General features: G+C 36.4%; 1 protein-coding gene across 4 annotated transcripts; it reads right to left on the bottom strand.

Moving 5' to 3' along the window:
• Positions 1-270: 270 nt before the first annotated feature.
• FEZ2 (fasciculation and elongation protein zeta 2) lies at positions 271-26,635 on the bottom strand. 4 transcript variants are annotated; one of them, XM_085055226.1, is made up of 10 exons: positions 26,358-26,635; positions 24,752-24,860; positions 21,593-21,709; positions 20,063-20,207; positions 17,136-17,404; positions 14,330-14,410; positions 10,126-10,201; positions 7,860-7,925; positions 2,848-2,876; positions 271-2,399 (listed from the first exon to the last, which is right to left on the bottom strand). In XM_085055226.1, exons 1-9 carry the CDS (start codon positions 26,591-26,593, stop codon positions 2,866-2,868), a joined length of 1,110 nt encoding a protein of 369 aa, XP_084911352.1. In that variant the 5' UTR covers positions 26,594-26,635; the 3' UTR covers positions 271-2,399; positions 2,848-2,865. The 4 variants fall into 4 exon arrangements, with proteins under 4 accessions (XP_084911352.1, XP_084911351.1, XP_084911353.1 ...); XM_085055225.1 differs by lacking the exon at positions 2,848-2,876 and having other exon boundaries at positions 26,358-26,634; XM_085055224.1 differs by lacking the exons at positions 271-2,399; positions 2,848-2,876 and adding an exon at positions 2,889-4,554.
• Positions 26,636-26,704: the final 69 nt, after the last annotated feature.

The following is a 26,704-nucleotide window of genomic DNA, read 5'->3' as shown; positions in this document are numbered from 1 at the left end:
GTGACACAAATAAATTAAGTACCTTAAAATTCAATGACTTTAGGGCAACTTCACTTCCAGGACTCTTCATATCAAAAATGGAATGGATTTTCATTAAATCTCTGCTAAGGTATCTATCAGCTACTCTTTTTGGGTGGCCATTTACAACTGTCACATGCTAAAACTAAAAAGAAGAATGAAATTCATCTCCCTGAAAGAATGAAAGATTCAATAATGCATGTGGAAAAAAAGGATGCATAGTAGAGATACAAAGTACATAGAACCCAGCAGAAGATTTGCACAGTTCTTTTTATTCAAACGCTTTGTTTTTTTTTATGTACATATATAGGTATACATATAATACTTGCCACATTTGGCAGCTGTTGTTTAATGCATACACAGTAAACAGGTACTTTTCATAATGAAATCTTGTTTAATCTGATGAGAGGCATGAAATTCCCAAGCAGATGCTTAGCTCATGAAAGCTGTTTCTGGTCTCTAAAGTTTTCTTTCCAGTTTCATTACTTTTAGTATTTTGTGACTTTAAGTCATCCAAGATTTGTTGTAAGTAACACAAACTTTGAGAGAAGTTTTTTTTGTTGTCCTTTTTTTTACTCTTAATTGTTGTTTGTTTTATTTCATTCCATCTCAAGCCTCATCAGGAGATTGAAGCACCTCTAAATAATCTCACACTGAGACAATGTGGGCTTTACATGTGCACCTTTTGTAAAATAAAGCAGGGTCATCCCCCTTTGCCCATTTCCAGGCATCAACAGTCAACATCAAGAATTTCTACACAAAAAGCATGCCATAATGAATTTATAACACACCAGCTACAGAAATAAATGGCAGCCTTTTTTTTTTAGAGGAACCACAAATGAATTAAAATAAAGCAACAAAAAAACTTCTTTACATATGACACACTCATGGAAAGGGTTTATTTATTCCTGAGCAGGCTGGCAAGTATCTATTGGTGGTCAAGTGGGAGAGAGGGAGGAGAAAAAGAATTTTAAGTTGAAAAAGGCACAAAAGACAAAAATATTGAGGCCTTTAGGAAAAAAAAAGAATTATGAGAACTATTTTCAACCATGTTGTTTTACTGATCAAAATAGTATTTGGTGCGGAAGATAAAGTTGAACATCGAAGATTATGAAAGGTATTCAGGATCAAATTTCTCTTTAATGAAACCTCTGAAGACTTTAGATGGAAAAAACTGAAGAAAGCATGTTAATCTCTTTAGAACCATATTTTCCAATGCCTTCTGATATTCAGCATATAAATCTGGGTGGAGAATCAATAGGAATTCGAACTAGAAAAAAGTGGGTTTTGGTGGGGTTTTTTTATTAGTACTCCTTACTTTACTAATCTAATCTCTTAGACAGGCAAAATTACCTGTGACAAGTATTTAATGCTGAGATTATGGGGGTTTTATGTTTCTTTTACAAGATTTGTAAAATACATTCTCATCTTTTTGAATGCAGGTACATTATCACAAAGGAGACATTGCATACAATTTACAAGAGAGATTTGCAGTAAAATTTAGAGATACACAACAACAAATATCTCAAGATAATACTAACTTGGAAGCCAGGTGCAAGTTTTTCAAACTGTACATGTATTTTTAAAAAGATACTGCCTTTTAAAATGTTTCTATATTGAAGCATTTTCATTAAGATCAAACACTTTTTAAAACTGGTAAAATTATAGCAGCAATATGGGAGACTATCTAAGCCACATGAATATTAATAATTAAAATAAAACCAAACATGAAATATTACATTAGTCAGATGTTTGTGTTAATACCAAGAACAAATAACACACAATTACTCATGTCAAACCAAGGAATCTGGATTTGTTCATCTATGAACAAATCTGTTGTATAGTTCAAAGTTACCATTTACAAAGCAGTGTTGATTGCTGACTTTCACAATCACCTTTCTGGAGTGTCCTGGAGAACTCACTTGAATCTTAAACTCCAAGTCTGACTAAAATAGTTTTTCATTTTTGTTTAGGAACTAAGGATGCTTTTAAATACGGATTCCTTAAAATGAGGCTTATTTTATTTACACTATTTAAAGTTTACTTTTCCTTCCAACAACAAAATGTGCAGGAGGATTTACTACATGCTATACAATGTAAAAATAGACTTTAAAAAGTCTGAACAATGCAAGTAAAACTGTACAATGTTTGTTCCCTGCTCCAGTTCATTGCACTATTAAGTTAAACTGGATGAGTTGTCATGCCCAGATGACTTACTGTAGGATCAGAAAATCCACACACACAGAGGAGGTAAATGAATACTGCTTTAGGTATAGTGCCAAATGAAAAAATACTATGAGTTATATCCATGGAAAGCTTCTCATCACAGAAAGGAGCATGGCTAATTCTGAAAGGCAGCCCTCTTCATGTAGGACACAGCACTGCAAAAAAGCCACAAATACACATTGATAAATGTCAGTGAAGTTGGTCTGCACAAAAATGTAATGTATATACTAAAATATTTAAATGTTGGATTCTACCCTATTAGTAACACAGTAAAATCTAGTAATCAATTGAAATTGGTGATTAAGTTTTCAGCCTCTCTCAAAAGGTAATGAAGTGACACAACCCACTATCTTTAACTAATATTATCCAGAAATGAGTTAACTAAAGGTCATGTCTTAAACAGTGCTTTTTAAAGCGTTATATCAGAAAACAGAACATTAAATAACAGGTGACGCATGCAGTTATATTTTAAAGATATGCACTGACAATTTGAGAGTCTAACTCTACTTGCTAATTCTGGTGCATGTACTAGAATCACACAGTGGAAAGATAAGACATGTCCTTCATGTGTTTCTCATTCCTGTTTCAATGTAAGACACAAACCTCAGAGCAATCCAGCTTTCAAACCAATGCTAGCACAACACAAAAGCAAATAAAGAAGTCAGGTGTATCAATTAAAAACTTCAAAGGCAAGAAAATAAATGTTCTCATTTTCTGAAATACTTGCATAACTTAAAAATAGAACAAGGTGTGAATTCTTGCTTCATTAAAACAAAAAAATATTTTAAGTTTTTACTTGAAAGATCAGGTATGAAATATCAAGGTGAAAGATGGACAATTATTCTGCTTTCACGACATCTACATTCAGAAAAAAGAAGAAAACAATACTAGACATTTCACACATTTTACTAACAAGTAATGTATAGCATATTATTTTAGCACTCTATTTTTGTCACAATTACTGTTTAAGGACAATTGGAAAAGAACACAAAGCTTAGCAGTAAATACATCTTGTAACAGTTCACTGTAGTAATACATCTGATTTCAAAGGCAATCATTTTAGCTGTAAGTGCATACTTACACATTTTATATAATAGTTACATAAAAATTATCATTGTATATGAAGCTAAATCCTCACATTTTGTAAAAACTGGAAGTAAAAAGCAGTAATCTTGAAATAATGTGTCTAGATGTGATACCAGACAACCTACCCCAATACCTTAATTCTCTGTATACACTGGTTAACACTTCATGTATATCTTTGATTTGTTCTGGAAGTAGCTAAATTAAGAAACTCTTGCTTCCAGCAGGTTTTGTCATATTCTTCACTGCCCATATAGCAATAAAACAAGCTAATGCTCTTTCCCACAATGATGCACTCAGCTTCTGCTTTAAATCTGCTGTGAACTCCATCCCAGCAGGCCCTCCCCATGTTGTCATGGCCCCAAAGAGACAGGAGCCCATGTATGTGCATTCAAGTATGTGAATATACCAGACCAACCTGCCCAAGGTTGGCATTTCCAGGCAACAGCCACCAGCTCAATACAAACAGCAGTTTCAGTCCTTCTCCTACCTAGATGCTGTTCCCTACAGTATTTCTGTTATTCCCACAACACTTGTTTCTGTCTTGTGGGGTTGAAATTTGCAATTATTTGTGAAATTGAAGAGACAAACAACTGCACAGTCATTTTCTTCAGAAAGCAGCCTAAACTTGCATACTGCAAAGATTACAGATGCAACTACACTGCATACAATATATATAATACTATTAATATAAATACTAATCTTTATAATATATATGAAAAATACTACTTGCATTATTGTACTTGGCAAATAAATCATAATGCAGAAGGTCATTACATTATACATGCAGGAAGAAAGACCAAAAACTTCTTTAAACAGAAAGTAAAAATTTAATGTGCATTGTCCATATAAACACACTTTGATCAAAGGATATGGTGCCTATTACTGTTGCAACACCTAAATCCAATGCAGCTGCAAGGTACGACATGAATATTTCCATCTGCTTTACAGCTTAACTTGTGCACAAGAAACTTCGCTTATGGAGGTCTTTCAATGGACATAAGCACAGCATTTTCAAAACACATTATATTTGTTCAACCATGAAAAAAGACCAATAGAAAGATGAGCACAAACAGCATTTAAATACTGCCACCTTACTAAGCTGCCAGCTTCAGTCCAGAAGTCTTTCTAAGATAAAGAATTTCAGTCTTGGTTTGGTATTTCTTTCCCTGTCAGTAAGTTCATTCCCCTACACTTTTTCAAATCTCAGCTTCTCCTTCATGACTCCTATTGATAAAATATAGTAACAATATTGATATATTAAAATACATTCAGAAAAACATAAGCACAACTGCAAATGCTGATCAATTTCACGTTACCATCTCTTTTAAGTCTAAATCTATAAAATATAATATGAATCCTATGCTAGTGGGAAAAGAACTACAGTTCACTTGCAAAGCAAATCACTAATTCCCACTCATTATTGTTAAGTTCAGGACAGAAACGTTCACTGAAAAGTAAAAACAAAGAGAACCTCATGAAGGAAAAATAACCCCTTGAAAATAATTTAGGCTGCAATAAGAGAAAACAAGAGAAGGCAAGCTACTACACTGTACCAGACTCTTCACAAGGTATGTACTCAGTCTGGTTTTGGGATACTTACCTTTCAGGAGACATTCCTTACAGAAAAGATCCAGGGGAGAGCTAAATGACCCCTGGAAAGAGGGACTTAAGCATGACAAGGAAAATGATGATATCTTTAACATTTGGGGGGACACAAGGGGGCAGTAGAAATTGGGGAAAGAAGATGCTTTATAGAAAGCAAGCACATGAAATAATTTCAAAACTAATAATCCTATTAAGAAATCCATACAGAGGTGTTTTTTCCCCCCTAACATGAATTGCATTGAGTTGGCCTTTTAATTCCTTTATTATATTGGATTTGCACACCCCATGTTTTGAGGATTTCTACTTCCAGCATTTCAGAAGGATTAGCTGGTTATGAAAAAGAAGTACAAGAATGATCCATGGTAACACAGAAGTTCAGCAGCAGATTTGGCTGCAGAACTCTCCTTCGTGTTCCAGTTCTGTGCTCCAGCTCTTGTCCAAACAAATTTACTTGATCATTATTAAATGAAGATAGTGAGTATTAGACAACATACACAGAGGGGTCTGTGTGTGTCTTCCTACATGATCCAAATTGCAGAATTATTCTGGCATTTAGTTCAAGTTATTTAAGACAGTGACTTCTACAATACACACTGGAATACAGGGAAAATATTAACTTATTTCACTATCTTTTTTGTTTTTATCAGAACACCAGTAATGTGGTAAGATTTCTTGTTACATCAATACTTATGCTCAATCTTATGGTTCCATTTACCTTTCCATGTTCACAGAACTCTTTTTTTATTTGTTCCATTACATTGTACCTACAATACTTTGGTAACAATCTTTTTCTAGACATTTTTTCTTCAATTCTTGCTTCTGAACAAGTTAAGTAACTTTTCAACAGTGATGAGCAATATCTGGGCAGGTCTATTAATAATTCTGTGGGCAGCCATAACACTCACGTAAGATTGTATATTCTTATCTTTTAAATACCATAGAATAGCAAGACAGTGCTGCTTCAAAAAAAATGATTAAGAGCTTGTTTGTAAGACTTTTTTTTCTGCTCTGTAAGACACAATATAAAGTTTGAAAAAAGGTTTTACCTATGCAGTCAGATACCAAACTGGATTTCCCATAAAGCTACACATATCCCAATATCACAGGTATTTACTGTCTACTCTTTTTTGTAGTAAGATTGGGAAAAAATGGTCCTCAAAGGAACATGTACTGAACAGATTTTAATAGAACCAAGTACCTTTGGTGATACAATTCACACATTTCAAAATTTCATTTCCTGATTAAAGCTTAAGAAAAAGGAATAAAATTCATTCAGTGTAAAATGAATACAACTACCACTATACCAAATGGATTATTACCACTGGGTCCAGAACTTCTTTCCAAAAACAAATTCAAGCCCCTAAATCTTCTTAACGATTTTTACCTTGCCAAGACACTTTTAATCTTTACAGCGAAGACAGCAGACTCTTCAAAAGGTAGGTCACTCCTTTTATTTTGGAATTTAAGAAATAGGTTAGAATTTCAGGTAGGAAAGCTCAGCTGAAAGTTGATCTAAGTGGTTGTAAACAATTCAACCAATCTGCTTCAACCAAGCTCCCTAAATCATCCTCTCATATGTTCAGGTAATCTACTTTTATAAGCCTTCTTTGCTTATAAAGAAGATTTCTCCCTTTCCCTAAGCTGGCAGTTTCTTCTCAATATCCCAGTAATCTGAAAGTTCTTCTGGATAGCTACATCTAAAAATAAGAGTAGACACTGTGAAGATTACTATTAAGTCAAATCACCTACTACCAGATGTATTATGAAGAGCAAAGAGTTTTAATTACTGACAACGGTTCATCCTCTTGGGTCAAACATTCTGCTTCACAAAACTACAGTTTAGTGCCATCACCATTAAAAAAACCTTGACCTTGATCCTAACATGGCTCACAAACAAATACATGTGTCTAACTGAGGAAGAATTTTTAGAAAGAGTAAGTAAACAACAGAGAAATCAAAGGAATCAACTGAAAGGATCTCTGCATTCTTATTGTATTTGGTAGATACGTATGTAACCCTGCACAAAACTTAGAAATGGATCTCTTCCAACAGGAAGTCTGTTGGAGCTTCCAGAATATTGAATGACTTTTTTCAGATTTTCTGAAGTCACAGCACACTGTATGTCATCCATAACTTAAACATGAAAGTACTTTAAAATATCTGTGAGATGAGATGATGAGAGTGACTGTAAGCTTGTGAAAGAAATAAAAAAAGCCTTCAAAAATCATATGGAGTGAGTTAAGTCCAATGACAGCATATTTGAGAAAATAGTGAGACTTGGAATACATGATGCCAAAAGGACAGAAACTTTTGCAGCATATGAAAAGCAGAACATTATAAACATGAATTTAGAAACCAGGAAACTATCTGGAACAACTCCTTGAAGCTAAAGCAAACAGTGCTTTTCAATGTCTGACATTCTATTAATATAATCAATGTATAAGACTGGAAAATAAATGACTCATACAAAAACTTTTCAAATAAAATCTGTAAATAAAGTAAAATAAATACTTTTTACTATTGATCAGAAGGTAACACTTAAAATGAAGCTATAAGCACTTTGCATAGCAAATGCATTCTTACTATGGGCAGTTTGAGTTCCAATAATGAAAAAACTGTATAATGGAAGACTTTAACTATACCCATTTCACTTCATAAGCCAAACTTCTTTGCTCCTACTGATGTCATTCAGCAGTTTGAATATACACTGCATACTTTGCTATATTTTACTATCACAAACAAAATAAACATGTTTTATTGATGATCTGTGTGCTCAGAAAGCTTGGACAAAATAAAACAAATGAGAGCTGTGTTTGATTGAAAGGCAACATAATTCATGCATGCTGTAGGATCACTCTTCAAACACACCTTATATGTACATTAATTTAGAACCAAATAAAATCCCTACTATGAAACATACTCACCCTTTAAAATATAGTCTGTTAACAAGCTTGGCACTTTCTCGCTATCCTCTTTCATGGCATGCAGAACTAAAGAATGAAAAAAATAAATGAGATATTTAGTAATAAAATAAACACAACATATTAAAAGTAATACCATGGAGCTGTTCTAACTACTCATAGAGATATTACTACCAGAAGTAAGAAATCCCTTAACTGAAATATGAAAAGATACAGTAAGACACATCACACACCCTCCACCTTTCACATGTGTAATTCTCACTGAGCTCCACAGTTCACTGATGCAAGAGTCCCACTTCATGTGGTTAATTATATTACAATAAAATGCCATCAGCTGTAACAACAACAACAACAAGCACCTCTCCCCTATAAAAAATTCTCACCAAAGGAAAGTCATGAAATCCAAAACTAAAGTATGCTAACAAATATTGATGGGCTGGAAATCTCAGGCCAGAAAAGGATGCTCCATTACTTAATATCTTTGATCATTACCTCAAATAATGGAACAATGCTGTGAATGATACTATAGAAATACTAGTGGTGCTTTTTTTCCTCCCTGAAATGGTGAATGTTATCCACTGTAGCTTAGAAAAATCTTAAATGAGTGACTGAATTTGCCATTAACTTAGAATAATACAAAAATGCCATTTTTGTGACATATGTGAGTCGATCTTATCCATCCTGCCTGTTTCTGAAGAAGGAAAACACAGGGAGCTGCTCAGCTGGACATATATAAGCCTGTCCGTCACTACACAAGGAAAAACAATGTCTACTCCTTCTAAAGTGCTCAGGACACGACTGAAAAGAATCAAAAATATAAAATTATATTGAAAAGCAATATTTAATGAACTCCAAATGAGACTCCTCATATGAGACTCTAAACTCAAATTATAACAAGTGTTTAACTTTTATGTTGAGGTAAGACATTAGTGTTCAAAACTAGGAAGTAATACACAGCTTTGAAAAAAAAAAAACCAACTGGACAACCCTAAACACCTGCTTTACTGCCTGCCTTAACAACAACAGAGACAGTGAGTCACAAGTCTACAACTGACTCACAGGGTCAAGTTCCAGCCAGCCCACAGAAATCAACACTGTTAATACTTTTTACAATGCATTTGTGCAAGACATTTTGTTAATAAACCATCAAACAACACAATGTTTTCAAGAGACTTTAACCTGTACTTAAAGAGTGTAAAGTGAAATTTAAATATGGCAAGAGGATAAAATTTCACTGCAAGAATAAACATAAAATGAGAAATCCTTTGTCACAAAATAAGTATGAATTAACAGCTAAGGGTGCCTACTGTAGAAAAATAAAGGGAACTATAATTCCTACTTAAACATTTCATTTACTCTAGAATTTATATAATGTTTATTTTCTCTTTCCAAAAACAACCAACGATCCTTTTAACACTCCTCAGCCACCCGTGGAATCACAGAACTGCGCTGCTGAAAATCACCTTAAGATATAGTGAGATTCTCCACCGAGATCTGATCAAATGCACTGATGCATTCTACCATCTGTCTTTATTCATATAAACATCCAATGAAGGAGATGCTACTGACTCCTAGAGATGCTGTGTTGTATTAAATCACCTCAATAAGTAATTTTTAAAAAATGCAACCTTGATTTCTTGCAAATTGGAATTGAAAAAGATCCAAATAAAATCAAACAAGCAGAGGACTTGGAACTTAAAAATAATTTTGAGGATCTGGCCTAAAAAGGTATGAATAACAGGGAATTCAAAGCATTGTCAAAATTCTATCTGGTTTGGAATTCCTAGTTATCAAAATTCATTAACGAAAAACCCCCACCAAAACCACAGAGAGAAGCAGGCTATTTTAAAGGCAATCAAGAGCAATCATTACGGAACTAGTCCTAAGTATCCTGATAATCCACTCCATTTTGTCAAAGTCATTACAATAACCTCAATAAAGCACAGCAAATATAAACAAACAGGAGTATATCAGGCACTATAAGACCAAATTGCATGATATGCAGCCAACATCAAAATGTGACAAAATTTACTTCTTGATATATGCCAGTTTCTGGCCTTCAGAGTGTCAGAGAACAGCTAGGAAACAAACCTACCATGAAGGCTCAGAAACCAAGTTAACCTAGACAAAATGTATAGTTAAAATCATGCATCTTTACATCCATGCCATAGGGTAAGGGGGAAGAGATAACTGGATGGATTCATTGGCTTTGAGCAACCACAACTGCAAATACAGTAAGGAAAAGATCAGTGGAATTTCATATGCTCACTTTTGGTCAACGTTTGAAGATCTTCAACCGATGGGGGTCCATTTTTCTTCTCGTAAGGAATAACGGTTGTCAAGTACTGTTAGATGAAAAACAGAGTTACTTGACAGTCCTTTCATGCAATTTTGTTGCTTACATTTTACTTTGTAAAAATTGCAGCTATTGCTAGCCACAAATAATCATATTACACAAGAGATTAGGATTCTACCTTTCCTATTTCAGAGCTTTTATCACAGAAACCAACTTTCATTTTTTTTCCAAATTATGCGGCCACTAGAAGTCACGCAGCAAACTCTCCTCTCTGCAAAGAAAACTAGGCTTCCCCAGTTAGGTGAAAATGAAACAGATGGCTTTCACCTTCTGCTGCTATACACTTCCAACCAAAAAGAACAAAGCAAGCCTGATGAAAATAAGACCCCAGAATTTGGAATTTGATTTAAATTCTCAGTTTTAATAGTCAAGTGTGCTAACAAATTGCTTCAAACCATTCCTTTTTTATTTGATTTACTTAAATCTTTGATTCTTGTCTGCTTTAAAAAAAGAACCACAACAAAATTTCTAAAATCTTTCAAGATTTTCACATCTGCAGTGCAACTAAGATTAATTTTCAAATTCTTGATGCAACACTGTTGGTCTTTTATTAAGTGCATTTTAGGTGACATCTTACTTTGCAACATATGAATGCATGTACTTCTTAAAGAGGTCAGAATTTCAAAAGTACTGAAACAGCTAGAATTTTCCCCAATGGAAAAGCTTCCCAAAGTTTCCCACAATTCAATTTTTAAGAATTTAACAGGAACTTTATTCTGGGTTAACAGCTACAAGGCAGTAGGCAAAGTAACCCTCAACCTCTCATTCAGCTTGAGATCTATGTAGTTCTCCAGGCAACAAGCAGAAAAAACATTACAAACAAGGTACAAGGTCTCCTGCTCTCCTGGTAACAGCCCTTCAGTGATAGTCAAGTGTAACTCAGCCTCTGGTGAAGAGGGAACTTCAGAGAGACTTTGCAGAAGGAGACTGAGGGTTGCCAAGCACAGCTATAACCACTGCCATGTTTACAGTGGGACCAGGCACCTCACACCCAACCACATCATCTGCCTCAAAGCCAAAGAGACTCAGTTCAGTGTCACTGAACCAACTGTACAGGAGGTACTGACACCTCTCCAGGACCTTCTGCAAACATGAGGTGCTTTTCTCCCTCCTTTTTCTTTTGGCATTTTCTCATGTCCACTCAGCACGGCAGAGGAAAGTATGCAATGTTTCTTAGGAAACAATCAATTTTCTATTTCTTTTCCAGGAGATGTAACCAACAAGTATCACCAGAGAACTGGCCTCTTAATAAAATTACCAGACTTGATAGCAAGATAAAAGGCTGCTGAATCTGCCAATGGCAGAGATAAAAGTGGATCTACTAACACAGAAATGGATTTCTGGCTGTCTTTTCCAGCCTTCAGAACTAAGTGGCATTCTACCCTTTACCTGGACAATAAACTACTAGGATATATCACTGAACCAATAACCAACTAACTCTGTTTCCATTCTCCTGTAATCTCCACCTTCCATTTTTCCTCTCTAATAGTAGCAATTAAGAATACAAAAAATAATTTCTTAGTTTCCAGAAATACTTTTCTTCATCAACCTTGTAGCTGTAACTATCAGTCTCTATAATAGCATTATAAAAACTCAGGTGCTGAACTGCTGCATGAAGGATAACATATTATGAAAAGAATGAAAGAGGGACTGAACTGTACTGACATGACCAAGTGTTAAATCTGCTGTGACCTCTAAATTTTTGAAGCAGATTTGATGACATGATAAAGCAGCAATTCTCACTGCAATTTTTCATCACCTATGAAAAGTGTTTGCTAGGCTTGAAAATCAAAATGAAGATGACTGTCTTGAATTTTATTCTGGAAATATGATCACAGAGTGAGCTACCAATACTTCAATGTCTTTTTCTTTTCAATTGCATTATCAGATAGGAACAGGGAGTTCCCACTGGAAGTTTCTCTTTACATGTTGAAAAACTTTTAAGTAATTTTCACTTATGTCTCAAACACATGCACAGAAAAAAGGACTAAGATTTTACAAGGGAGAGTACTCACTATCAGACAGTAGTAGAAGGTGGTAAATATAATTAAAATTAAAAAATGGAAAAGAGTTCTGAAATGACTGTACAAACTTGTCATAAACTTTTTTATGTTGCAACCTCATGTGTAGGAACTTCTGGCTTTTAAGGAACACAAAAAATTGTCTGTCCTTGAATTTTTTGACCACAATTGCAGATTTGTAACTCTTCCCTGCTAGCAGAAAACTCACATGCTAGCATGTGAGTTTATAATGACACCCTCAAAAAACCACTCAAATTAATATTGTGAGAGCAGCATTAAGTAACTGAATATTTGATACTTGCTTAATTTTGCAACTTGTTGCAATAAGATTACAAATTGTTGCAATAAGTATTTCAAAAGGAGGGCTAGGGCTTGGCAATGAGGCAAAAAACCCTAATCAAACAAAAACCTCCCAAACAGGAAACAAATGCCATAGAAAAATGGATTTCCAGGAATAAATCAGAACAGAGTTGGTATTTTTTCTACCTTTCTACCCTATTTTTCATTTTAAGTTCATGTTACTTCCATGATTTGCTTTAGGATATAGGAAGGGAAAAAAAAAACCCATAACCATAAGGATATAGAAAAAGATAAATAAGGAGAAAAGGATGACCAACCTGAAGAATAATTTTAGTAAATTAACTCAAAAATTACTGGAAGAGTTATTCAATCAGTGTTATTTTTAACATATGATTATGCTACTTGTCTCTACATAGGAGGCAGTGAAAGTCTTTTAACCAAAAGTATGATGAGGTGGCATAGCTAAATATGCTCACTTTATGAAAATATATAATATTTAAAATAGCTAAAGATACAGGTATAAACAGCTGTAATTTATGGTAAAGATAACAAAGAAAAAAAAAACCAACCCAGCACACAGGTGCAGCTTTACTAGTATTGTGATAGTGCAGAGTTATAAAAACTCTTGTTACCTAAGCTCTGTGCATGTGTTCAAGATCCCCAAAGGTGAGCACAAACAAATAGCTGGATCAATTAATTCATAAAATCTCATACATATTCATTGCCTGGAAACTGGGCAAGTCTTAGCCTTCTAACCTCATGATTGCAGAATGACTTGAGAGGAGTTGTTTTACCTCCCAAACTCCTCTGCAAGATACAACACTCATCTTCCAGATAAAAGCTTAATCAGCCTTGACTTCTAAACTACCAGTCAATTTATTGCCTCAATGGACTTCTCGCTGGAGGAAAAAAAAAAAACCTCTAATGGACTCCTCCGACAAAACTGCACAAACTAAAATAGTGGGTATGTGTTGTATAATGTGAAATACCAATACTTTGTAAAGTGTGTCAAAAGACTAAACAACAGCATAAACACTAGCAGTTAACTAAAATACAGAATGGATTTAATAACATACATCCTACAGATGTGAAGCAACAGCCAAGTTTTTACTTTGAAATAAGGCATAAGACTCTTGCTTCCAAGGTACACACAACATCTACATGATGCCCACTGAAGCTAAGTATCTGCTCTCCATTTCAATATTTAAATAGCTAATGAAAAGACACAAACTTGCCTAAAGCTTGTGTATATTATATTGGTAATCTGCCTTGCACACATTCGGCTGCTTTTAAAATCATGCCATTTTCAAAGGCAAAAGACAAAACAGTCTATACATTTTCCAGGTGCTACTCTGTTTTTAGATGTATCAGCTCTGAACATTTCAAAAAAAAAACCAAAACAAACCCCTTTTTCATTATGCAAGTTGCTAATGCTGAAGGCTGAAACACTACATCTGACCGGATACACATTCTTTGACTGGCTATTAGTTTTACAGACATGCGATGTGTCTAAAGCATGCATTGTGCTAAAAGAGACTTTTAGTCTAAAGTAAGAAATCCGGGTTATTAGCTCAGTGCATCAGGGTATCACATCTTGAATCTCTTGAGCTTTGAGGAGAGAAAGAGACTGTAGGCTGATCAGAATCCTGAGGTAGGAAGGACTAGAAATTCCAGCATTTGATTCTGTATTTTTCTGTCTCAGCATTTATCTTCAACTACTGTCAATTTTCAAGATCTCAGCTCCTACTGAAAGTGCAGGCAAAGAATGAGAAAAAAGGGAGAAGATAGCCCAGCACCTGTTTCTCTCCACTCGAGTTTCCAAACGTGTGGCGGAAGCCATTCTGTATGACATTTGAGATCCCTTCCATGCTGAAGCGCTAAAAGTAGTGAAAACACAGCAGAAAGAAAAAAAAAGGGACAGAGAAAAGTTCAAAAGACTATTAATCAGCATTTCTCAGGACTATGAAAGACAAATGACAAAGACAAGCTTCAAGATGTATTTCAGCACATTTCTATTTCTTCAATAATCTACTTAATATTTTTAATTAAAAAGCAAACCTTATAATGACAGTTAAGCAGTATTTCTGCACCAAAATTTATTTAAACAAAATCTTCACACTGCGGACCCTATAATCGAGATTTGACTTTTACATCTGCTTCATTTTGAAAGGTAAAAAATAGCCATTTTCAAAGTTCACCTCCCAGTAAAATCTCCTCTAACATTTGTGTTTGAACAATGTATGTTTAGAGACACTATTGATATCAATTTTTCAGATTTTAAGCACATACTAGAAACACTGTTCAGAAGTAGCAATTTTCAGGTCTTAAAAACTTTTTATGCTTTCACGCTTCCTTTTCCACAATTGAAGCAACAATTAGTATTCCCCATTTTCTGTAATATGACAAAATATATGCAATTAGTTAATAACACACCCATATTGACTTCAAGCTCCATTATATGGAATCATGGAATCCAAGTAAAGAAAAAGCAGTACATAATCCAACTACACATTTTTTCCTTGAACCTTGTAATCCTTTTTGCTCATTGGAGGAAAAAAAATTTAAAAAAAAAAAGTTTTGATGTTTAGCATGTGATATAAAAATCAGCAAGCGACAAGAACATAAAAAGAAGAAACTGCCAAGATGCTGACACAAGGCAGTAAGATGAGCACACCTCAGCATGTTTATCTGAAAGCATTTATTTATATGAGGGGAATAAAATGTGCTGGAATACAGTATTCATTTGCTTTCTAAAGCACACAAGGTCAGTAAAGACATAAATTTTGCCAAAGCCATCTTAACTCTTTTGAGATACCGTGCTTAAAGGAACTGGTATCTTCAAGCCCTGACTATTTTTAACCGGTCCCCAGTTTCCCTTGTGAAAGAGGCAAAAGTTTAGAAATATAAGAAAGTAATTTAGCCAAAGACTGTATCAAGGACAAAAGAAATAAAATACCTGTATTTTTCTATTCAGTTATAGTATTTACAGGAGCATTCATTTTCTTAAGGGTATGAAAATTCAAGTTTACTTACAATCTTTGTATTTAAATAAGACTTCATTGTAGTTACCTAAATGACCAATTAATACATTATTTATTAACAAAACCTCAGTCTTCACAAAGCTACTAGAACATGCTATCTGTATGCATATTCGTAGCACTTTTAAAAAAAAAAAAGAAAGAAAGGAAAAAAAGGAGTGTTGAAGAAAGGAACTGTGCACCTCTTTCTGGGAGAGGGCTCTCCAATCTGTCCATGGTGACAGTGAAATCTGTTTTCAAAGGAATCACACCTATGCAGCTACAGTCTCACTTGTGAGCTAGTCTATTCAATCCGTCTTAGAAAGCAACCTGACACATCTGTATCTTGAAGTGACCAAACACGAAAATGTCTTATACTGGGACCATGTAAGTTATACCTGAAAGCATCATTCAAGTTTCTAAACTTTAAACTAATCAGAACAGCTTATGAATCACTTGACTCAAGTTTCAAAGTAATTATTTTTCTTTCTAAGTACAATATCTCTTTTTGTTTCTCCACGACTGAGAAGCAAAAAGGATCTATTCACTGTACTCTTGTAAATGGATGACAATTTTGTATGATTTTCCAGATATATACTCTCCTTAAGTTCCACTAAAACTTAGCTACACACACAAACATCTCTCATTTGACAGGTGAGATCAGAACCCTATTTGGGTTATATCACTGGTACCTTATTCTTGTAACTATAGAAATAAATTCTGAAGTATTAATATTTAACTATAAATGTTTATTCCTTACATTTGAAAAGCAAATCCCAAAACCTTCTGACATCAAACTGAGGCATTTTTTCCGGGACTTAGGCAAGATCTACAAAACCACATTTTCTGCATTTGCTAAGAGGCACTAAGAAATTCAAACATTAATATCTCACTTAAGCAATTTTAAAATATACTAGACAGATAAGAAAGAAGAATTTGCATTCTAATATAAGCTAATAACCTAATTTCTTTTGTTCTCTGATTCCTCTTATTCAACTCTACTTGAAAGACATTTTTCCTTTCGTTGCTATGTCTGTAAAGAATAAAACAAATTATCTCTTCCCTGAACACATGCACTACACTTTGTCCTCCTCCCTGTCTCTTGTTGAATGTAGTAACTGCCACAGGTTAGGAGATCCAGGGTAAGACACTCACTTTTTCCCTACATAAAAACGAGCATGAGCAATAAATATCCATGCAACTATAGCAACAATCATATTGAGTTTCCTGCAAGACTAACACCTACTAAAATTCACACAGTGAAACCAAGCAGATATATAAATTTGCCTACTGATAATATAACACAGGGCAGTGTATCCAAAGACAGCATTTTTGAAAGAAAGGTATGCTAGTTCCAGGCTAATTAGCAAAAAGTTAAAAAAATCCTTTCTGAGCATGAGAAGAGTAAAATGTATGACCTTGTGAAAAGAAATTCTCAATAGGAAGTGCTGAAGCGTTGTTTGTGAATGAAGGCATGGAAGCAGGAGTACCAGGCATCTTAATATCATCTAGGACTACTATTTCCCTTAGGGGAAAAAACAAAAAAAAAAATTAAATGTATAAAGACTTATAAAAATTTTCTTACTGTTCCAGGCATATGACCTCTTTCTTGTTTGCCATTCTGAGGACTACCATTTTTCAGCTTCTTTTTCTTCTTTGCTGTTTCTTTGTGTTCTCGCTGTTTGTTTTGTACTTCGATGAGGACAGAAATGAAGCTGTTTTTCACTTCCTTCTCAAACTCCAACTCATCTCGTAGAGCCAACTGCTGTACCAGTTCCTCAGAATAATCCTTAATAGCAGTCTCAATTTCTTCTAGCAGTTCATTTAATTCAGCAACAGACAATCTTTTTACTCCTACAAATAGTTCATATAAAAAGTTGTATGTCAAGATTTTAAGCATGAGAAAACTTGTGGGAATTACAAGAAAAAAGTACTCTGAAATGTCTCAAAACAAAAAATTCAGTTCTAAAACCACACAGAACAAAACAATATTCCTAAAGGAATAAACACATCCCAAAGGTGACAAGATTAGCAACAAGAAGATGGTTAAACTTTCTTCTGAGAAATCTGAGATAGTCTGCAAATATGAAGAGTGTGTTGGTGGTTAATATTGGAAACTGAAATAAGTGCTAAACTTCTGACACAACTGTTAACTATTCCTTTCCACTGCATTCACTGTTCACAGTAAAAGGCCTTCTTATTTTCTAACTACTGGGTGATGTTTTACAGAGAGCAAAATTATGACAAAGAAAAGGTTCTGAGGCTTGCTTGGGTTAAAAGTGAGCACATTCTTTGAGGACTGCTTTCTGTTCCAGATTAAGTCTGACACACCTAGGAAGCTGGTAAGTCCCAGCAGTTGCTGTGTCAAAGAACATAATCTTATTTGGCACTTGAGAAACAGCTAGTCCTGATTACACTGATGGGCACAATCTGTTTAAGGACACGACATAGATGCTTGCAATTATTTAGTTTCATTGAATTAGTCTAGTAAATACTGCATCTAGAAGTATTCTTGTAATGGAAAGCACCTACAGACAAGTGTTGAAAAATACAAATGAGGCCACAAACTACAAAAAGTGTAGCTCTTAGAAGCATCAAAGGTAGTAAGTGAAATGTGATTTTTTTCCCTTAAACTACAGCAGGGAAAATTGAATGGAGAAATCTCCTTGTCACTTACTTAAGTAAAGAGAAGGCAATGAAACCTGTTAAGACAATTCTCTGTCAAGGAGCCAGTTTTTCAAGGTAGGTTAGGCCTTTAACTCTGTTCAAACACTGTAACAGTACTGAGAGAGAGCACCTGCAAGTCTCAACACTTGAGAACCAGCTTCACAGCCTAAGAAACAATTGTTCTAAAAACACAGGTGCAGGTTATCCAACTGCAGTCCTGACTGATGACAGATCAGTTGTCACTGTCAAAATCTACAAAGGGCTACATAGGAAATACTCTGCTAATGTAGCTGAGTGAAGACTGAGGAATTCAAATACAGAAGACTACATGGACTGAAACTTAGTAGGCTGAACAACTCACCTGTGTTACCAGAGCTTTATTTTCAGACTGCCTTAACATATGTCTTTTCCAACTCAAGAAAAAAGTTAATACAAGTGATTTCCTGCTCTGAATCCTAAATGAATGAGCACTGCTTATCTGTCCTATAAAAGCCAGAAAGTTTCTAGGAAAACCCTGTAAAAATTTCAGAGAGATGCAGACCAATTCTGAAGCACCGTCATCCACTAAAAGTAACTAGAAAGCTTTTCATAAAATAGTGACCAGAAAGACATAAAAGTAGATTCTGAGAAACTGGTGAAGCAAAGTTAAATAATCTGCCAAAGTAACTCAGGGCATTATTTGGTTGAGATTGACCTTTAAACCATAAAGATGCAACAGACAAGATGGACTCCTGAGGCAAAGCAAAATAAATATGATATGAAATACTGAGCAAGCTTGATTACCTCCAAACCTTAAGACATATGGAACTGTCAGAAAAGCAGGAAGCCCTGCTGAACACAGTACATTTTGCTTTCACATTCCTGAAATTTATGTGTTGAGATGGTTAAGAGACCATTTTCATGGTTGGAATCTCCTCCATAAATCTGAAATGCAGCAGAAACTGTAAGTCATGCCACAAGAGGTCTGCCAGTTTTCTGAATCTTCTACAGAGTTTATATTGTTGACCCAGACTACAGGAAAGAAAGCACCAAACTTTTTAAGAAGGACCAAAGTAGAAAGATCACCTATCAAGTACTCTTTGTGTCCCTACTATCTTCTAGAATTTATGCTGACAAATGAACAGATTAAACAAAATTTTCTATCATGAAGCTCATTAGTCACAGGTTTCTTTTACATACAATTCAACCTACTACCCTTAAATTATTAGTGTAATTTCTCCTTTGCTTTTGTACAGGGAAGCACAGATGATTTCATTGGAATAGAAAATAAAAAGGATATTTTTAACTTTTAAGCTTTCTGAAGAGGCATGGAAGGGGAGGACTGAAAAATATGCATGGTCCTTATGGGGGAAAAAAGAAATGGTTGCCTTATTTTTCTGTTTCTGTCTATCAAGGTATGTTGCAATGACTGAAACTGCACCAAAGGGATGGTAAAGCTTTATTTACAGCATAGCTTTCAAGAGCATTAGCTGATCTTAAGCAGTGTAGTAGCATCAAGAAAGTGTCTCACTTTACAGAAAATAATGAAGTTTAATAAAAATTGACCAATTTACTGCTTCACCCATGAAGGAATCTCACTCCACTGTATCAACCTTCAGAGTTATTTGCTTTAAATTGAAATTCTATAAAGTTCTATTTCTGTTCTTAGTAATTAGAAAGTTGACAAAGGTAAGTCCTCTATTTATGTTCTAAATCTAGGCTATTCTTTCAGGACATTTTGGAAATATTTTTGAATGCAGATATTTCATAAGAAGGACTTGCTATGAATCAAACACATGGCAAACTTACCCTTTAACCTTTTTTTAATAAGCGTAAGAGCAAAAATACTAAATAAATATCACTTACTCTCCTCATAGCTGTTGTTTGTACTGGATCTCTTGAGTGTCTGAATTTCCTGGGAAAGTATAGAGAGCCGATCTGATTGGGTGGGTGTTTCATCATCATCTGGATCAGGCGATTCCTGCATCATTTCCTCTATTTCTTCAATCACCTTCAAAAAATGAAAACTTATGAAAACCCTCCTGCATGCAGAGCAACAGCCTGCAACTTGAAGCAAAGCTGGATGAAACTAGTACCAAGACGGGATGGAAGAGGATCAATAAAATCATACTGAAATTTCCTCTCTATCCTTGCTCTCTGAGAATAACCAAACCTTGTTACAGTAAACTGGTAATGATCGCATAACAAGCAGTGTGTTGAAACTACAGTGTTATTTCTATATGAAGGTACCCATGATTCTGCTTAAGAAAACTAAATTATAGAGTGAGATGGAGTATCTTTCCTGAGTATTCAGCTGAAGGAAGTCACAACAACAAAAACCAATTACCTCCCCTACCCTCTATTCCATCATACTTTTCTCTGTAAAACAAACACTCCTCTCTCCTCCAACAAGACACCCACAAAATGAAAACAAACAAAAAGAACAAAAGAGAACCTCATTTAAAAAAACCCTCAAAAAGCCCCTCCAAGCAGCCTGAAAATCTACTGTGCTCATGAGAAGTTTTATGAACTGATCCACCATAACTTGAAGCTGATTTGAATCCCTGGGCATAAGACCTGAGCCAGACAGAAAGTATGGTAACAGATATTCTGTGCACAGATAGTTTACATCACATAAATGACCACATTTCTGCAGGCTAAATTATGAACTAGACATCTGAATAAGTAACACATCAACTTTTAGATGCAGTGTTGAGATCCAACTCACAGTAAAAAAGTGCCGAGGCAGTTCAAGCAATCCTGATTCCTGTATTATTAATAACCATGTTCATCTGAGTTCACAGGTATCATTTAAGCAACAATAAAACAGATTATTGTGTTTGCTTACTAAAGCAGGATCTTAATAGACCTTCCTCTCATTAACCTTACTCAGAAGAACAATTTTCAAGATAATTGAAGTAAATCCATGGATTTGAAGCCTTTAGATATTAAATAATTTGAAAGCTTAGCAGCAGGAACACTGATCTACTCTCAGGTTAGGCAAAACTTAAAAAAAATCTTGCTAACAACAAAGCCCTGTGAAGCTATGAACTGCCACACAGTCATGCTGGAAAACTACAAACTCTACCATACCACTAAGATTTGTAAAATATTCTTGCTTTTTGACACAAATATTTAATTTAGTAGCCTTCCTGACTAATTCATGGTAAGAAGTATATAAAGATTTCAAAGACCCTGGACTATCAACCTCACCTGAAGTGTTGGAACTCTTTTCAAACCTGAATGATGTAATGGTATCTCAAACATTATTAAAACCCTAAACAAAGAACAACCAAGAAGCTTAGCTACAGTGAAGAGCAAGAGCAACAACAAAAAGTGATAACAGACTGAAAGAACATACTACACTGACAACACAGTCTTTGATGAGCACTTTACCTGCTCTGCTGTGAAAAGCGGTTCTTCATTGATGCAGGAAACAATAATAGAATGCATATCCAACTGCTCTCTCAGCTCTTCATCATCTGACAGATCAAGGTTCAAGTTGTCATTTACCTAAAAAGCATGACAAGGTGTACTTATATAAATATATATACACCTCAAATGTGAGTGTATAAAATACATGTGCTTGTATAAAAAACAAACAAGGAGCGAATACTTAATTTTAAGAATGAAACTGAATCTTTGCCTACAATAACAGAATCAATAATTCTTGCTGTCAAATGACCTGGAAAATGAAATCAAAACTGCAACTGGATAAAGTCAAAATAGCTGTCAATCTTTAACATATTTTTAAATAACCTCAGTATGTAAAGACCATATACACACTGACATGCAGATATCTACATGGAAGGCTGTATATCCAACACAAATACTTAAATCCTAACTGAAGACTGACAAATGACTGTGTGGGGTGAAAAACCTTGCCTATAATATCTACACAAACCTCTCATTCTATGTATTTTTATGGTTCCACTTTGTCACATAATGAAAGGCATGGAAAAAAGCTGGGAAGAGTTGACACTGAATGTTGACATCAGAAAACTGTTATCACCCCAGATCATTTAAAAAATGTATTGTTGAATACCTCAGGGTCTTTTCAAAAAGAAAGAGCAGTAACATTGTTCCCATATATGTACCACCAAATGATACTCATCCTTTCAATCCAAACATAAACATACTTTAGTAAGTATGTATACACACCTTGATAAGTCAGACATATTTTACTCTCACACAGTGATATATCCTAGTTTATTTACAAAATTGTCTATTACTAGATTCCAGCTAAACCAACCTAGAAAAGTCCCCAAAAGCTGCAACCCTCAACCTTTGACATTTGAGCTCAACTGCTTTAACTGATCTTTGGGCTAATTTACAAGCATTATGACTGGCTGTACAAAGTCCTTGGTCTTACAGTACCAGTTTTCAATTTTTCTTGTAATTCCTCCAACTTTTCCAGTTTCTTCAGAAACCTTAATAGTTTTCAGTTTCATTTGGAGCCTGCAACTGATATCCCCAGACAGCTCATCTGCAGGGGAAAACATACAATTTGCACTTCTTCAGCCCTCAGAATGAAGGCAGATGTCCACTTTTTCCCAGAATCTGAATTCCAGTAACTGTGCAGTGACAAGGCTCCACTATGACTCACTCTTCACCTACTACATAGATACATCCCAATTTGACATTTTTTAAATGTCTGCAGTCCTCAAATATTTTTTCATACATACAGGATTAGGACAAAAAATGATGGGATAGTAAGCAAGGATAACATTTTATCTGAAAGATCTGCTCTCCCTCCTGATGTCTCCAGAAACATTTTGAGATACTTTCAGAATACATTTTGATAATATAGACAAGTAAACCATCAAAAATGGCATCAGCTGTAATCTGGACTAAAATGAAAACCTGTCTTTCCACCCAGCCACATTCCATGCCTCCTTCTATCCACCTGCTACCAGGGAATGACCCAGTTAAAAAAGGAATCTAGCACACATGAAACAAACATGCAATTGCACAATCCCACTCCTCATACCACTGTGCACACCACTTCCACCCAGCTACTTCTTTCACTGTCAGGGACGTATAAAAGTGTGCACAGACCTGCCACGTGAAGCGACTAAGATCAGGTGAATCAGCCTTACTGACCTTACATTCTTTCCTACTAAAACAGGAGAAATGCTTTAAGCACAACTTCAGCAGCATATTATTAGTTTCAGACGCATCAAGAAAGTGTTGCTTAGCTGTTAGTTTTCATTGTAAGGAAGTTAAAACAAGATACTAGCTGGTCCATATGTGCTGTCACATATCCAGCAACACTGCTGAGCACTAAGAAGCAGAAGAAAAGTATGTCAAATGCTCCCCACAGTCTTTACACATCAGAAGGCAAGCCATGTGGAGTGAAAGATGAAAAAACTTGGGACATGTTTAATCCCTAAACTGATTTTCTCTTTAGTGGCATCATACCTAGGGTTCTGTCTAATCCAGCAACATCACTTTACACTTTTTTAATGTACTTTCTTTGTAACTTCCTGCAAATAACTTGTAAAAACTATATGAAATGTTTTTTAATATATTATATTTAGCTCCTTATCAAGAAATCCATTAGTCTTCCAGTCCATTTTTCCATGCCACAAGGTCACAGCATGGGGGGATTGTATTTTTACTTAAAATGTAAGTATTTAATTACTCTAAAACCACTTATAAAATCTGAACAAGCATTAAATAGAGAGTAGAAGAAACACAAGTCAAATTCAAGGGATAACCATGAGGCTCAAATCAAGAAAGTTGAGTTCCGAATTTGCACCTTCCTCTACTGAACCCCGAAGTATCTTCTTCAGCAGAACAATCTTTGCTCCTGTCACAGCAAAAAGCATCTGTTGATTATCTAATGGATGGCAGAAGTCAAAGCATTACCCAACTCTCATGTTACACACAGATATTTTTACAACATAACTGAGCTTCACTATGTTTAAAAGGTAAGCCACTCATTTCCTCAGAAAACCTGTGAGATGGGAATTCCTACTAGGTTTTCCTCCTGAAGTGTTTTAATCCACTTCTAAGATCAACAGAGGACAACCCTTTCTATAAACCTTTCTGAAGCTCGTAATTCTCTGCTTCCTCCCCAGAGAGCTATTCTAACTCTTAAATAAGAAAAACAAAACAAACTCTTGCACTTCAGTGTCTCCTGGGCCACCTTTCCTCTTAAAGAAGCCATCTGACTGTGGAATAAGATGACCTTAAAGTCCTCACTGGATTTACTAGATCAGAATACTCCTGCCCCTTTTCTTCCCTTACCCAGAACAGTGTTCAACATGGATCATACAGCAGAAAGATTTTCTCATTTTACATTTTTTTCTATCATGTTCTGGCTCTAATGAACCGCCATCTAAAACTAACCCCGAATTATTCCAACCCAAGGAGATGGAAACATACATCAAAGGCTCTGTGACTTTTAAAAAGCTCTCATGTATAATGGCAAGTACTAAAAATATTTTCAGTCACTTAATAACAACATTGTTTTATACAAATGGAAACAGTTTTATTTCCCTGTTGAGTACCAAAGATCCAAAAAGGGCACTTCTGCTGATCAGAACTTACCCCTTTTTCTGAAAGATTCAGTGTTGGCAAGTGCAAAGCCCTGGTGTGGGAAGATTTCCAGTCAACTGGCATCACGTTACCGTAATTATCAGTCAAAGCATTCCAAATCCTGGAGAGAGGAAAAAAGGAACAAAAATGCAGACCTCAAAACAAGCAGCAACTGATCAGCAATAAACATATTCCTATTTCAGTAACTATACTTTCCTCTCTAAATATTCATCTGCAAGTTGCTGACAATATTTTTAGTGTTTTAAAGCGACAAGAAAATGTTTTTTGAGAAACATAATTTACTTCCTTTTTTAAACAACAATGTATGCACAGCAATGAAACAAAACAATAAATGAAGACATAGCTTCCCTACTAATTATATAACTATACTCAAAATATTTTCTGGGGGTGGATGAGCCTTTCCTTCAATGAAATTCGAGCTGAGCTATAAATTCCATTCCTAGTGTCATTTAGCAGAGGCTGAGTAGCAAATTCTGAGCCAAATATTTTCTTTTTTTTCCTTTCCTTTTATCACAGAATTACAAACGCGCACAAAGCATACTACAATTTTGGAAGAATTTAATTTTTTTCCGGAAATACTCTTGCAGAGCTCAGCCCACCACTCTTGTCCTCGGTCAGTCCTTAGTGTTTGTACAGTGTACATCCTCTCTGGCTGTACTGGAGGGGTGCACATGCAGACCCAGCCTGGCGTACCAGTTCAGTCTTTAACCAGAGCAGCCCTGCAAGCACGCTGCTTCCTCAAGTCACCAAGCAAGCCTTGCCTCCAGGCGCTGTCCTGTGGGTGGGTGTTTGGAATGGTTGCCTAGCTAAGGCTCAGAGGAGGTCAGAAAAAAGGCTGAAGCAGACACAGAAGGGCGGACAGTGCCTCATCCCTGCCCAACGTGATTCATGGTTCTCTGAACTTACCTCACTCTTTCCACCACAGATCTAGTATTTTGCCAACAGGCTTTTTAAAATTCTTCTCTTAGAACAAGACATACAATTTAGTTACCTTAAAGTAAAGCTGAAGTATTTTTAATGAAGATAAGCTGACTAAATTTACCATAAAATAAGAAATATAAATACTAGTTAAATAATGTTAAAAACTGCACAGCAGCATGGATCAGAAATGCTCTATTGCTCAGGGGAAAAAACCTAAACAATTATCGCAGTTGCAGCTGCGATTTTGTTCCTCGCCCACCTTCTGCACTTCCCATGTCTAATGTGAAGCTCTGAGACAGTGGACACTTCGCAAGAAGCTAAACAAACACTAATCCCGGTCACTGCACTTCAGAACAAGTACTCCTCGCTCCCCCGGCGGGATAAGAAGCTCTGGGATGCTCACACGCTCCCCCGGCCGCCACGGGGATAAAGCCGGAGCGCTGCACGTCAAACCGCGCCGCGGAGGCCGAGCGTGCTCTCTGGCCGAGGCCCGGCGGCTCCAGCTGCAGCCCCGGGGGCGGGGAAAGGCTCCGCTCCCGCAGCCCACAAGCCCCGCTGGGCTGGGCAAGGCCCAGGGCAGCGCTCTCGCACGGCAGGGCTGACGGGCCGCGCTGTCCCTCCGGCCGGGCCGGGCCTCCCCTGCGCTCCCTCTCCGCGCCCCCCGGCCCGCACTCACTCGTCGTCCTGCAGAGCGCTCTGCTCCGTGAGCGGCCGCAGCGGAACGCGACTCTCGCCGCCGCCAGCCCGGGCCTGCGGGGGCTCGAAGCACAGGGACAGCTTCGCCCCTAGATCCCCGCTGCCCCAGCCGCCCTTGTCGCGGGCGGCCTCGGGGCCGCTCCCCGCGGAGGGCTGGAACCCCGAGAAGTCCTGCCAGTCGCCCGGGTCTCGCTGCGAGGCCGCCGCCGCCGCCATCGCCGCCGCCGCAGCTGGGGACGCGGCGCGCTCTCGCCGCTGCGCGCTCCCGGCGGCGGGCGGGGCCGGCCAGCCCCACACGGGGCCAGGCTGGGAGCGTCCGCAGGGCCG

The sequence above is a fragment of the Lichenostomus cassidix genome, chromosome 3, assembly GCF_008360975.1.
Source record: "Lichenostomus cassidix isolate B80296 chromosome 3, HeHo_3.0, whole genome shotgun sequence".
Taxonomy (NCBI): domain Eukaryota; kingdom Metazoa; phylum Chordata; class Aves; order Passeriformes; family Meliphagidae; genus Lichenostomus; species Lichenostomus cassidix.
The sequence above is the reverse complement of the archived record's forward strand: the minus strand, read 5'-3'. Positions and strand labels throughout refer to the sequence as shown.

Excerpts from the sequence above, each read along its gene's own strand:
- FEZ2 (XM_085055224.1), bottom strand. The coding sequence starts at position 26,593 with ATGGCGGCGGCGGCGGCCTCGCAGCGAGACCCGGGCGACTGGCAGGAC. Across the intron at positions 20,208-21,592 it reads CGCTTTTCACAGCAGAGCAG|GTGATTGAAGAAATAGAGGA; the intron begins GTAAAGTGCTCA and ends CATTTTTTGAAG. Across the intron at positions 10,202-14,329 it reads ACTCGAGTGGAGAGAAACAG|TACTTGACAACCGTTATTCC; the intron begins GTGCTGGGCTAT and ends TTCATCTAACAG.